Raw genomic sequence first — 14,040 nt, 5'->3', positions numbered from 1 at the left:
TTAATGAACATTCATATTATTGGATTATTTATGATAGTAAACGGAAAAAGGTTGGGATTTGGCATTGGAAGTCAGTGTAGAGTTATGAGACTGGGTTAAGAGCGTTATAGGTTAGGGTGGGAGAATACTTTTAATCTACAAAAGCATCCTTGACTACTCATTAAGTCACATCAAACACACATACAATCTGCATTATAATCAGTTATTCTTTGTAACGTAACTTAAGCACCATATTGCATTTACTGTACAATTGGATAAAAGATATTTTAATAATTTAAGTATTAAATATTGGCAGCTTTCAATAAGTTACTAGCCATTAGGTTTTGAATTTTCCGTAACAACTCAAAAGGTGCCATCTTAAATCTGGTTGACTCATCAATATAGTATACATTTGTCAAGATATCTTCACCAAAGCATAGTAATAATTGATAGATTAATCCTAATTCAAGTTGTTAGACATCAATATAACTGTGTCCTACTGATATAGAATGCCTAGTGATTCTAGAACAAATGAAACGACTTAATTTTTCAAGTTTTTCATTCTACAAACCCAGATATATATTATGCTGCTACATGACCAGACGGACCACGTGTTGTCATAATGGCAAATAAGAAATGTAAATACAAGGGCCTATTGTTTGTTAGGCGTCTAGAATAAATCGTCCCTCATGTAACTCAGTTCCCAGTATTCAATTATCATATGATATGTACGGTTTCTATACGCACTCAGTTTTAACAACATAGCCACCCACGAACCTTAGTCCGGTTTTTCTCGCGTAGTTAGTTAGGTATTTAGGAAACGTTAAGTTGCTAAATCAGACTAACAGATTATAGAGGAGAGAATGTATGACTCAATACGATAATTTCCGTGTTATGATTAAACGGTCCAGATCAGAGAACGCTACATCGCCCATCAACGTAGACGGTGTTTGGACATACTTAACATTTATCCCAACCAACGCAGTTGATGACGATTCACTACCTCATCAATCGATCTGTCATATTCACCCGGTGCCTGATATCGGCATTGTTCACTCGGTAGTCTCAAAATACACAAGTGATGTTTTGAAGACGCCTGTGATCGAATCCTAGTAACCTAAGAATAACCTCTATTCTCGATAGCCATGTTTCACGCGCACGGAGTACAACAAAGCAAACTATTGTCCGTCCTTTTGTTGCAGACGCAAATTGCCAAAGGTCAATCAAGCTTTATAAATCCATGCCGAGATTTCGTCAGACACTAACCCATCAAGACTGATAATACTTTCAAGAGAGCTGATAAGAGAAACTTTAAGAGTATACTAGAATATCTGAATTATATCTGTTGTCATAAATAATCTATTATACTGAAATAAACGCTGGTACATATTAAATGTTCCTTAAAGTGTTTAACTCTTGTCTGCAATATTTATCTCAGGATGTACGCATGAAAAATCTATAAAACACAAAGTAAACTAGTTAATTATAATGAATAATTGTTCTAGATTTCATGACAGATTCCGTTTGATATTGATTGGTTAAATTAAATAATCGCTAATGGCTCACTTACGCCTGTTACCCCTCGTAGATGAGCATAGGCCGCTCACCAGCATTCTCCAGCCAACTCTGTCCTGGGCAATTCTTTCCCGTTCGTTCCAGTTGTTATTCATCCTTTTCATATCTGCTTCTATTTGTCGGCGTAATGTATTCTTTGGCCTTCCTCTTTTCCGCTTCCCTTCCGGATTCCAAGTTAAGGGTTGCCTTGTGATGCAGTTTGGTGATTTCCTTAATGTATGTCCTATCCACTTCCAACGTCTTTTCCTAATTTCCTCTTCAGCTGGAAGCTGGTTTGTCCTCTCCCATAAAACGCTGTTGCTGATAGTATCCGGCCAGTGAATGTTGAGTATTTTGCGTAAACAACTGTTTATAAATACTTGTACCTTCTTGACGATTGATGTAGTAGTTCTCCACGTCTCATCCCCGTACAATAGAACTGTCTTGACGTTCGTATTGAAGATTCTCACTTTGAAGTTAGTTGTCAGTTGTTTTGAGTCCCGTATGTTCTTCAATTGTAGAAATGTTGCTCTTGCTTTGTCAATCCTCGCCTTTACATCTGCATCCGATTCTCCTTGTTTATCATTTATGCTTCCGAGGTACGTGAATGTTTCCACCTCTTCCAGAGTTTCGCCATCAAGTGTGATTGGGTTGGTGTTCTCCGTGTTGTATTTGAGAATCTTGCTTTTTTCTGTGTGTATGTTTAGGCCTATTGATGCAGAGACTGCTGCTACATTTGTTGTTTTCGTCTGTATTTGGCAGCATACCGTGTAAAGATAGGTATTTGTATATATATAACGTGTTTAGTTATAAGTTACTTTCTAATAAGCGAAATTCATCCATTAAATGAATATAAAACAACCTTGCGAGGCTAGATCGTGGATGCTCACTGCTGATGAATCCCACAGTCGGACCAAACGGCTGTCCAGTGCTTCCAGGTTTTCCATGATGGTCTACCTTCAATTGACTCATGATTTCAACTAGAAATAAAACAATACCTTAAGATTCTGGATGCAACATACTTATTCAACATCAAAAACGTTACGGATAAACTTGATCTCTGTTTTTCACTTCTATATATTGAAAATTTACACATAAAATTGAATATTGTTTCACATTTCACAAACACAAACAAACAAAAAAAAGAGAAAAAATGTGAACACAATAAAAAACAAACAAACAAATAAAACAATCGTAAACATGTAATCAGAACACAAAAATATTGACTGACATTTCATTTAGACTATTAGGTTAAATAGAAAAAGACAATGGATCATGATGATGATAGTGATGACGACGACGACGAAATATGTATGTCTGTGTGTGTATGTGTTCAATATTGAGTATGTTCAAAAATTATTTTGCCAAAAATAAAGAAATCCGCTCAAATAACCAAATCATATGAGATGTTTATGACAGTTACATTTTCTTTCTTTTTTTCTTTTCTATTTTTAGAAGTTACCGAAAAAAAATCTTATACATGTACTAGTCAATGAATGGATATAAACAAAACGACGACATTTATTTAACTCCTGAATATATATGATTGATTTGTATTATTGTTTGAATTTCAGTTCATTGTGTTCAAGATTCAATAATTATTGAAAAATGGATAGATTGAAAATAAAACTATTCACAACATATAAATAGAAAGGTAATATCTTATATATAAGTATATAATATATGTATATCTAGGATATTCATAACGTTACATATTCCCAATGTAAGCATTGGTTTAGGTAGTCAATAGATTGAATAGGAACAACAACAGAAGAATTCAACGACATTACACACATATAGACGTAACTAGAACTTGTAATTAGAGCAGTAATAGGAATGAATAATAAGTGTTAACTACAAGCACATCCTAAAACAATTAAATTATGTAAAGTATGCATTTGTAATTCACGATTTGAATCTAAATATAAAACAGACATACTAGTTAATTGAGTTGGATGACAACAAGATTGTACTTCATCACGTTGAACATTACCAAATTGTGATAAATTTTTACGTAATAATAAATCCATAACATCATAGTGTAAACTTTTTGTTGATGTGACTAGAAAATGAAAAAAATAAAAGAAAAGACGTACGTCAGTGACGAAAAATAAAATGATAAATAGGATGGAAGAATTACTTTAGATATTTTTTTTGAAAATAAAATTTCAAAGGTTGAGATCATGAGTCCATTGAAGCTAGACCACTATGGAAAACGTGGAAACACTGGACGGCCGTTTCGTCCTATTGTGGGGCTCCTCAGCAGTGCGCATCCACGATCCCGCCTCACGAGATTCGAACCCAGGACCTATCAGTCTCGTGCGCGAGCACTTAACCTATAGACCACTGAGCCGGCCGGCATCCAATGGTGTTAATGTCTAACACCAACCAATGCATGACATTGAACTACACATCCGCCATTGTTTTCAGTGAGTTACTATCTCACAACAGACTTAGTTGAACTCCACAGGTCACTGCTTCTCTCTAGAACTGCAGGAAATACCTCTTGAAGCCTGTCACTAGTGAGCCTATGTTGATTAATATCAGAAGGTGTTTTGTAGATAATATAGTAATTTCAGTAGTTGAGATCATGAGTCAATTGAAGCTAGACCACCATGGAAAACCTGGAAGCACTGGACGGCTGATTCGTCTTACTGTGGGACTCTTCAGCAGTGCACATCCACGATCTAGCTTCAATTGACTCGTGATCTCAACTATTGAAATTACTATAATATCTGCGAAACCTTTTCTGATATTAATAAAATAATTTTTTAGACTAAACAAATTATTTGGTATAGGACTGCTGGTTAGCAATGGGCACGGATGCAAAAATCAGTAATTTGTATCTTTACTATCCCCAAAAAATCTATTGGAAAGACTAATAACAATCAGATTGTATGTTTGCATATATTGAAATTCAGAAAAGAATACTACTGTACGAATATCTGATATGATGCTCTTATAGTCTCTTAGAAAATGCTAAATTTGAGTACTTTTTATGTAAATTAGAATCAAGCCATAAAGCTTTAGATGTACTTAACAAGGAACATCTTAGTGAATTCATTACAAAAATCTCTTCATATTGGAAACGATTAGTCGATCAATTAAATAATAATACAAATTGCGAATATTCTCAATCATTATCTACTCGAGTAACTGAGAAGTCTATCTAAAAATCTTATCTGGAACTACGATTAAGGATGATTATGTTTGGAGACGTATTAGTATTTCTAGAAGATCATAACCCTTAAATAGTTTAGTGGCTATCGATATTCAGGAGCTTGATCTTTGGAGTGGTTAATACAAGGTTCAAAGCTCAGTGTGAACCTTGGGATCAGTATTCAGGTAAGCCGGGCTGATGAAATAAAAATAGGCCAAAATGCACATCTAAAGTTACTTTGCTGACCTAAGAAAAATCTTGTTTAACATTATTACACAACTGAAAACCATAGTAACGTACCTTTACAGGATCCTCGACAATAATTCGGTTCAAAACTTTTCGGGTGTATAATCCAGTTATCCCAACCAATATCAGAAAATTTAACAGATAATGGTTGTGTACAACAACTATAATGGTGTCCATTAGAACGACATACATTGTATATTGTCTCATCTCCTTTAGTTAATGATCGCCTCTGTCTTTTTAAACGTGGACGATATTTAATTTCCATAACAACCTTATAAATATAGAAATATTAAAATAGAAATACAACTCTTGATAAATCATTTATGTAATTGGAAATGAATATGGGGTTCTTAGCATAAAAGATTGTAGAATTTTCACAGTTTAAATCATGAGATAATTTTAGCCTGACTACCATTAATGCGCCTATGGTTGCCGGTGTAGTAGCATAGTAATGAAACTTATGTGATCAAGGATAAAGGTCCTGTTTTTGACTCTCGGGTCAAGGATTTTAAATGGGCACTGCTGAGTAGTCCTATACTAGGACGAAACAGCCGTTTTGTGCTTCCAGGTTTCCAGCTATAGTCTATCTAAAATCAGTGATTTAAACGATGATTAAACACAGTGATGGGTAAGTGCGGGGCATATACTTTTTGGGTTCAATGTAGTTCCAAACGACGAGGGATTGATTTCAGTTTATGAAGAAGCAATCATCAAATTATATTATTAAATCAAAAGTTTCAAGTTTTTAATTTCCAAAATCCCAAGATAGTGTCATATGCAAAATATTATACTCTGAGATTAATTTGTAGTTACGATAACTTAAATTCGTTCCAAAAAACATTACATTAACCCCTTTTTAAGACACAGTAAACTCTTCAAGTTCCCTCAACAAATTATGAATGTATATTCGTAAAATATTCTCAAGTTTAATAGTTATTGATATCAGTTCTCTGTTTCAGACCACCACTTAAACGGTATTATTTCGTGACAAAAACTAATTTTCTGGTTAGCGTTTTTTTAGCGAATTAATTTTCTACGGGATGGGGTCGCTAGCCCCATGCCCAACCCTTCTCCTTTTTTCGGACTTGGGACCGTCAGTAGACCCCGGAGGAGCCACAAGCGGAGTTGACACAAACTAAATCGATCGGTTAACTGCTCCGGCGCGAGACTTATAAGTCCTGGGTTCGAATCTCGTGAGGCGAGATCGTGGATGTGCACTGCTGAGGAGTCTCACAATAGAATGAAACGACCGTCCAATGTTTCCAGGTTTTCTATGGTGGTCTAGCTTCAATTGACTCATGATTTCAACTATAAAAAGTACAAAAACTGAATTTATAGGTCTATTTCTTACGTTTATCCTTTTTTTCGTTAAACTGATAGGTCTTGTTGATTGAACGCTATACTTGGATCCTAAACTAGTCTCGTAACCCCTAAGCTAAATCTACACAGCAACTTGAACACGAGAGAAAAATCACGAAATTTGCGGGAAACACTTTACTCCATAGGTTCATTTATGTACAGAAAATATAGAATTTTTATAGTATTTTATAAGTCCTTGGGTTTTCCTGAAAATTCTAAAATACCACTAAACACAGTAGCAGTGTAGTAATCAGCCAAATCAGAACCTCTACATTTTCGCGACATTTCTACAGCAAAACTTCTAATCAAATGCTGATTGGATAAAATACTTCTTAATGTTTCCTGAGCTTGTTATGTCGATTGCGAGAAATTTTCAGGATCATCCTAACACACACACACATCAAATCATAATAGAAAAAATAAACATATTTTATAATATATTAAGTTGAAATCATGAGTCAATGGAAGCTAGACCATCATGGAAAACTTGTAAGCATTAGACGGCCGTTTCGTCCTATTGTGTGACTCCACATCAGTGCGCATTCACGATCCTGCACTCGTGAGATTCGAACCCAGGACCTACCAGTCTCATGCGTGAGCACTTGACCGGTAGATCACTAAGCTGGCTGGTATCCAACGGTGTTAATGTATAACTTCAACCACTGTTGAGGAGTCCCACAATAGGACGAAACGGCCGTTCAGTGCTTCCAAATTTTCCATGGAGGTCTAGCTTCAATTGATTCATGAATTCAACTTTATATAATATAGATACCTTTTAATTCATTTATTCAATATAATAAATTACCTTTTTTGGATCAATAATATTTTGTTGTTCATGATCACAATTATTACATATTATCATTATATAACGTATGAATGGTTTATATGGTTGATTATTTCTATTATATTTTAACCAATTAATCATACGATTTGTTATATTAAATGTTACCATAGATGTTAAATAATTTTCAGGTAAGATAGTTTTATCGATTTCTGGTTTTATTAATTTAAACATTCTATTCATAGTTAATTTATATGGATAATTGAATAAATTTGTTGATTGAATATTTGGATCATTTTCAATTTCATCAAAATTATTGATATCAATTTGAGAGAACGTTTCGGCTGTTGGATCATTATCTTCATCATCAGCATCATCATCATTATCATTATTAAGCCACAAAAATTTTGGTTTAAATAATGTCGGATAAATTTCCCAACAAGTAAATATTGAATTTGGACGAATTTCACCATTGGTCTATAGAAAAGTAGAATTTTTTTAAAAAAAATAAGTATTAAAATAAATAAGAGATTATCTATTTAAAAAGTTGTATCTATTTTAAGAATAACTTCACATATAAGCATGGATAGTGGCTAGCAGTAGAATCCAGTTTGACGCGCGTTTCGTTGTATTTGGGACTGGTCAGCTGGATGTAACTGCATCTCAGAGTTGATGTTTACTCTTGGACTCGAACCCAGTACCTTTCGTTTCAAACTCTATCACGTTATCCACTCGGCCACTGAGTCCTGATAGCCACTTGCTTGTGCAATGTGGTGAAGTTTGAATTCACTTGGTATTATTTGTTTGAATCTTTCTATTGATGATTAGGACTGCAACTGGTCAGTCGGGTTCGAGTCCTAGAGTGAACATCAACTCTGTGATGCAGGTACATCCATCTATTCATCTCTGCTTACCATGCTTGTGAATTAAGGCTATATTGAGCCAATAAGCACAGTATGCACATATGCCAATTAGAGATTGACCATTTGCAGTCCTAACACACCAATGGGAGGATTCAAACAAACAATACTAAGTCAATTTAAACTTCACATTTAGCTCTTTCAGGTTTATTTCCGGTTTCAAGCCTGGGTAAAAGGCGAAAAGTTGGACATATAATCTGCAACCATATCTCATAGAACATAACCTTTCTAAAGGGAAAAACAACGTTAGCCAGAATAAACAAATAAATAAGAACTTTCGTCTAAATTAGAGCGAATAGTTTCACAGTATTTGGACGTCGAGTTGATGTAAGACATTAAATAGGAATAATATTTCTGTAAAATTTCAGGAAATATTTCTTTGAAAAAGCTTGGACCAGATTGTTAGGCAAAACGTTTGATTTATTTCAAATTCATTCGCTGAGATGTTACTAAGTTATTATTCTTATTTAATGTCTCAGAATAAACAAAGTACTTTTAAATATAGTGACATCTCATTTTAAAGAAAAAAGAACATCAGTTTTGGATGTTACATCCATTGTCATATAGAATATTAGTTTGATTTGACTGATACTGTCTAACACAATATGTTAGCTAATTGTGTCAGACCTTAATTAAAATAAAATGAATCATTGATTTGTTATGTTTAGATCGATTACGAGTTTACCTAGTCTGAAAACGGAACAAAGACTTGTAACCTAAGACCAATAAGCTATCTATTCTGACGCGTCCCAGACCCGCTAACTAGAGTGAGAAGTCCAAGTTGGAAGTAGGGAAGATATATTCCGTAAGCAGCCAGAAGTACAAGCAACCGCAACAGATAGAAATCAAACGTATATATACAGCATAAAATTGTCCTTAGGAAGTGTTACATAATAGAATACTGAATGAAACAACAGACCAATAGCGTTTAAGATTTTCTCAAATGGGAAATAAGATATGAAGGTGTAAAGAGCACCTTAAAAGCGAAAACAAAGAAATTCGGATTTTCAAAATAAAATTACAAAAATAAGTCATTTATTAAGTGAGTTCTGAGGATCTAACATCTCCAACATGATTATTGTGAAATATCGAGATTTTTCGGTGTTTGTTTAACTAACTGTATTTTATATGGATGGATACAAGACTGCTTATAATTATCAACTAAAATGTCCGGTTGTAGAACATGGTTACTTTTTGATAGCTTTGAGATTATGATTTGTTTACTTTAAATGAACCATAAAATATAAATGTTTTCTAGAAAAAAATGATATCAAAATCGAAACCAACTAATGTAGGCTGTGAATCAAAATCTGTTACGTACTACTTATAAGTAGCTAAAGCATTTGCACTAAATTTCTATTAAAATGAAAATGGAATGATTATTTGTTCTTTAATGTCGTTCATTTTTATTATCATTAATTTATTTCAAATATTCCATACTGATACTAGTACAGAGGAAGTCGAGTTCACAACAAAAAAGTGATTTTTATGACCATATTAAAAAGACTAAGTCAAAGTTTTAAAATTAATGTAGTCGGTATTGAAGTACAGCCTATATCAACGGTAATAAATAGAAGTACTTATCTAATGATTGCAAATTTGACACCAGGAAATGTTAAGATTATAGTGAGCACGCAACTGTCAATAATTAAAATGAAATTCTTCCACACAAAACTAGCATAAATTGGTGATTGTATGAATTAGTAGTAATACACAGAATGATTCAAAACCTTATGAGTAATGATATGGGAGACTTAAATTAGTTGGTGTCTATCATGGTTCAAAAGCTCAATAGATAACGTATTAGGTGTTAAGAATGGAAGCTACAGACTTAATGTGAGTAGCAATACATTATGATATAAGCATTTAAAGCTTAGAAGTCTAGACTAAGATTGGGGTAAATAAATTAATATATTTGTAATATCCCAATGAGTAGAAAAATTAGGTTTTCTGATGTTTCGTGACTTCTTCTCCGAAGAAGTGGCTTACACTGAGTCACGAAACGCCAGAAAATCTAATTTTTCTACTTATTGGGATATTACAAATATATTAATTTATTTATAACAATCTACCCAATGCTCAATTTATTCAAAATTATTAAATCAAAACTTGGTAATGATACCTATAAGATTGGGGTGTTTCGAATTCCGAGTCTGGATGTCTATTCGTAAAGTTTTAATTGTCTTTCTGGGCAAGGTCATCGGTACAAACTTCAGACAGAAGTGAGTCATTAGAGTTTCTTCACATACAACAAATAACTTATTTTGTTGACATTGATCTTGAGTGGTGCTTGTTGATTCTTGTCTTATCACTTATTGCATAGTTATTTTATTTGCTCTTTTGTTTAAAATGATTTTCGACCTTATAGTTGTCAGCGATTTTTCTAGTTGTTTGATGAAATCCGATCAATCTCCATACGTTTATTGGTTGTTGATTGACTTGAGTGCCATGTTCCAGAAAAGTCTTTAGTCTTTTAATTATTTCCTCTTTCCAATATTTCTACATTACTTCATTCGAATGTGCACCTAAAATTCTTTACATGCATTAAAAAAACCGAGGATATATCGTGGCCTTTGAAATGCTAAAAATCTTCACTATCACACTAGTGAGCTTAAAATCATGTAGTATATGGCCTATCTATTTCAATTGTTATCTATCTCGACAATTCAGCAGTGCTTTTTCAAAATAGAGTACATCAGTTTGATATATCAAAATCTTTTAATGAGATTAGTAGATCAAAGAACACTAGGGCATAGTCTTAACAATCAAACACCTTAAGCCTGATCTATGTGCTGAAAAACAATCTTTTCTTACCATCTTAACATTATCTTCATTTCATGACATTTTTTCTCTGACTCTTCCCCATTAATTTTGATTGTATTATTTTAGGTATGTGGATTTTTGGAGACTGTAGTATTTTAACAAATGAATTCACAAGTCGATCTAAGCTAGACCACCAGTGAAAACCTGAAGGCAATGAAAGGGCATTTTATGCTATTTTGTAACTCCTCAGCAGTGCGCATCTACGATCCCACATATGGGACTCGAACCTAGCATCTTCGGTCTCGCGCGCAAACACTTAACCTCTAGACCACTAAGTCAGCATCCAGTAGTGTTAATATTTAACTCCAATCAATCCATAACCTTGCGCAACCATTCCTCCATTGTCTGAAGTGGATGCTTTTTTCAGCCCACATAGATTGCACTCCACTGGTCACGATTTATCACAAGAACTCCAGGAAATCCATCTTAAATGGATGAAGGGTTACGCAAGATCATGCATAATTTTTATCATTTAATTTTTAAATGACATATACCAAATTGTACCATACTTTATTATTATTAACCTGTGTTTATCTATTTCTTTGTGAAACTCTTGGCTTTACGAAATTGGATTACTTTATTACTGGTATCTTCACTGAATTGTAATGATACTTATTCAAATCCAAATAAATTAATGATAATAAGCGTAATAGAATAGATTGGGTTTATCTATTTCATGGATTCTTGTCAAATTGTCTACAATCTAGAAAGGACTGTAATAATTATTTACAATCAATCTAAATATCCTAATAATAATAATAATTAAGATTAGTAGACAGATAGGTAGCTGACGAAAATTCACAAAACAGTTGATGAATATACCTTATTCTCTTAAGCTTTTTAAATGAGACTATAATTTATGGACGAACCAATCGGATATAAGGTAATAGGTCTTGGATTTTGGCGCGAAATTCATTCATACATTTGGCTAAATAGTTTTTGGCATTTTAGCTAATGTCACTTCGTGATAAAAGCCTTAAATCTTGTTCCTAACTCTAATTATCAACTGTAAATCATAACTTTAATTTCACACCTTGCTTTATAACCTCTGTTTAGTCGTAGTTAGTAGGCGGACACTCTCAAGGTCATTTTAGCACTCCTCATAGGTCGTCCATAAATTATAGTCTCACTATAATACGGATTGTATAAAAACAGTAGTTGACATGAATCTTAATAAAATACAGTAAATCATCTGATTATTCTACTCAAAAGAGAATCTTATGTCTATAATTATCTCAACTGTCGTTAACTAACTAATTGATTCTTAGAAATACTTTATTTATATTTCTAATGATCCGTGTAAACTATTAACATTCCTTTAAGCGTACTACTACTACTACTACTACGACTACTATTCATAATATAAGAAATATCAACAGATCTATTAAAGGTCACTTTCATTTAGGTTAATTCGAATATGGCATCATGAGGAAAAACAAAACAAAACAAATGAAATATTACTCTACTGTCAAAAAATACCTATGATAATAATAGTAGTAGTAACAAATGAAATATTAGTTTACTGTCAAAAAATACTCTACGATAATAATAGTAGTAGTAACAATAATAACATTCTTCCTCAATACTTCTTTTTTTTCCTCCCTTTTTATTGATCTTTTCATACATTTTCTTTTCTATTTTTGACCTCTCTCTCTTTCTCTCTTCATTAATTCTTGTAATACTAATTAGTTTCTGTTATTGAAGGTATCATTTAGCTTTCAATCGCTTACGGATTTTATTGATATAAATGAAAAAAGAAAAACATTCAACTATTTAGTAAAACAGAAAAATAAACTAAAAAAAAAAGGGTAACAAATGTTGTTCACTTTTTGTGTACTTTTTATTTAATAGATTTATTTATTTATTTATTTACTGAAATGATTAGTGATTTATTGATTTTATTTATTAGATATTTTTTTTTGGGGGGGGGAGGTGGATTGGTACAAATGAAGCATAGAAACTGATTTCGCTATATTATCAATTATTCTTATAAACTCGCATTGAGTCAAGCATTTTGTTCAATATATCAAGTGTGTTAGTGACATACTCATATAATTGATCAAACTGAATTAAATGGAATGAAACTTGAATTTGTAATTTTATAATTGAAATCTAAGTACTTTTATCATTGATTGTAATGAAAACGATCTTCTAGGCGAATTATATGGAATTATTGTATTTGTAGGTCGTGCTTGTTGTATATTAATCTAAGTTGAGGAACCAATAAAAAGCAGGGAGTACATACCAGTTACTTAAAATTAGTATGGATTTATTTGATCGTGCTTACTCAAAAACTCACCAGGAATCATCGTTCTATATCGCTCATTGATTAAAATTGAAATCATAATATTCTATATCGAACTGATGACTCTAACGGTTGGGAATGTACCTCAAGACGTGAATGTACTGTTTACGGTCACTGTTGACTAGTCCTATTCTAGAACGAAATAGCTGTCCAGAGCATTCTATTTTTCAACGATACTTCAACTGAGATCAATATATGATCAATGCAATCTAAGAGGTAAACTAATATGCACACATTGCGTATAACTAAAATTGCGGTGTGTGCTGCTGATTTCAACAAATATAAGTAGTATGTATGATCAGTCGAAAGTGAAATGCCTGGAGGCAAGAGGTTAAGAAAATCAATGAGAAGAGAACGAGAACAGAGAATGAATGGTGTAGGAACGAAAGAACAATGAAATGTAACACTATTGATTGACATTTTAAAAATAAATTATTTACTGTATGGTTCTCAGATTTTACCAAGTGATTATGTAATTGTGTATTCAAATACTCTCGATTGTCACCACTTTTGTTATCGTTCACTATAAATTCACTGCATTTTTTAGACTTTAGGCCATTCGACCTGTTCTGATATTGAGAAGAGCCTTCAATTATGAGGAATCAGTGAGACATTTAATTTTGAAGATCGCTTTAATTACAAAATAATTACTTACTTACTCCCCTCGTCGGGTAGCATAGGCCGCTCACCAACATTCGCCATCCAACTCTGTCCTGAGCCTTCCTTTCCAGTTAACATTCATCCTTTTCATATCTGCTTCTATTTCCCGGCGTAATGTGTTCTTTGGCCTTCCTCTTTTCCGCTTCCCTTCCGGATTCCAAGTTAGGGATTGCCTTGTAATGAGGTAAGGTACTGGTTGGAGGTGGTCAACAGGAAACCCTGAACCCGGGTTTCGTGCTACTTGGCACTCGTC

The 14,040-nt window shown here is 33.3% G+C and overlaps 1 protein-coding gene across 1 annotated transcript; it reads right to left on the bottom strand.

Moving 5' to 3' along the window:
* Nucleotides 1–3,383: 3,383 nt before the first annotated feature.
* Smp_063190 (putative tgf-beta family) lies at nucleotides 3,384–7,322 on the bottom strand (the record flags this gene model as incomplete). Its single annotated transcript, XM_018798322.1, has 3 exons — nucleotides 3,384–3,595; nucleotides 4,994–5,210; nucleotides 7,104–7,322. 3 exons carry the CDS (start codon nucleotides 7,320–7,322, stop codon nucleotides 3,384–3,386), a joined length of 648 nt encoding a protein of 215 aa, XP_018653275.1.
* Between the last annotated feature and the right edge of the window lie 6,718 nt (nucleotides 7,323–14,040).

Source organism: Schistosoma mansoni, chromosome 6 (genome assembly GCF_000237925.1).
Source record: "Schistosoma mansoni strain Puerto Rico chromosome 6, complete genome".
NCBI lineage: Eukaryota > Metazoa > Platyhelminthes > Trematoda > Strigeidida > Schistosomatidae > Schistosoma > Schistosoma mansoni.
The sequence above is the reverse complement of the archived record's forward strand: the minus strand, read 5'-3'. Positions and strand labels throughout refer to the sequence as shown.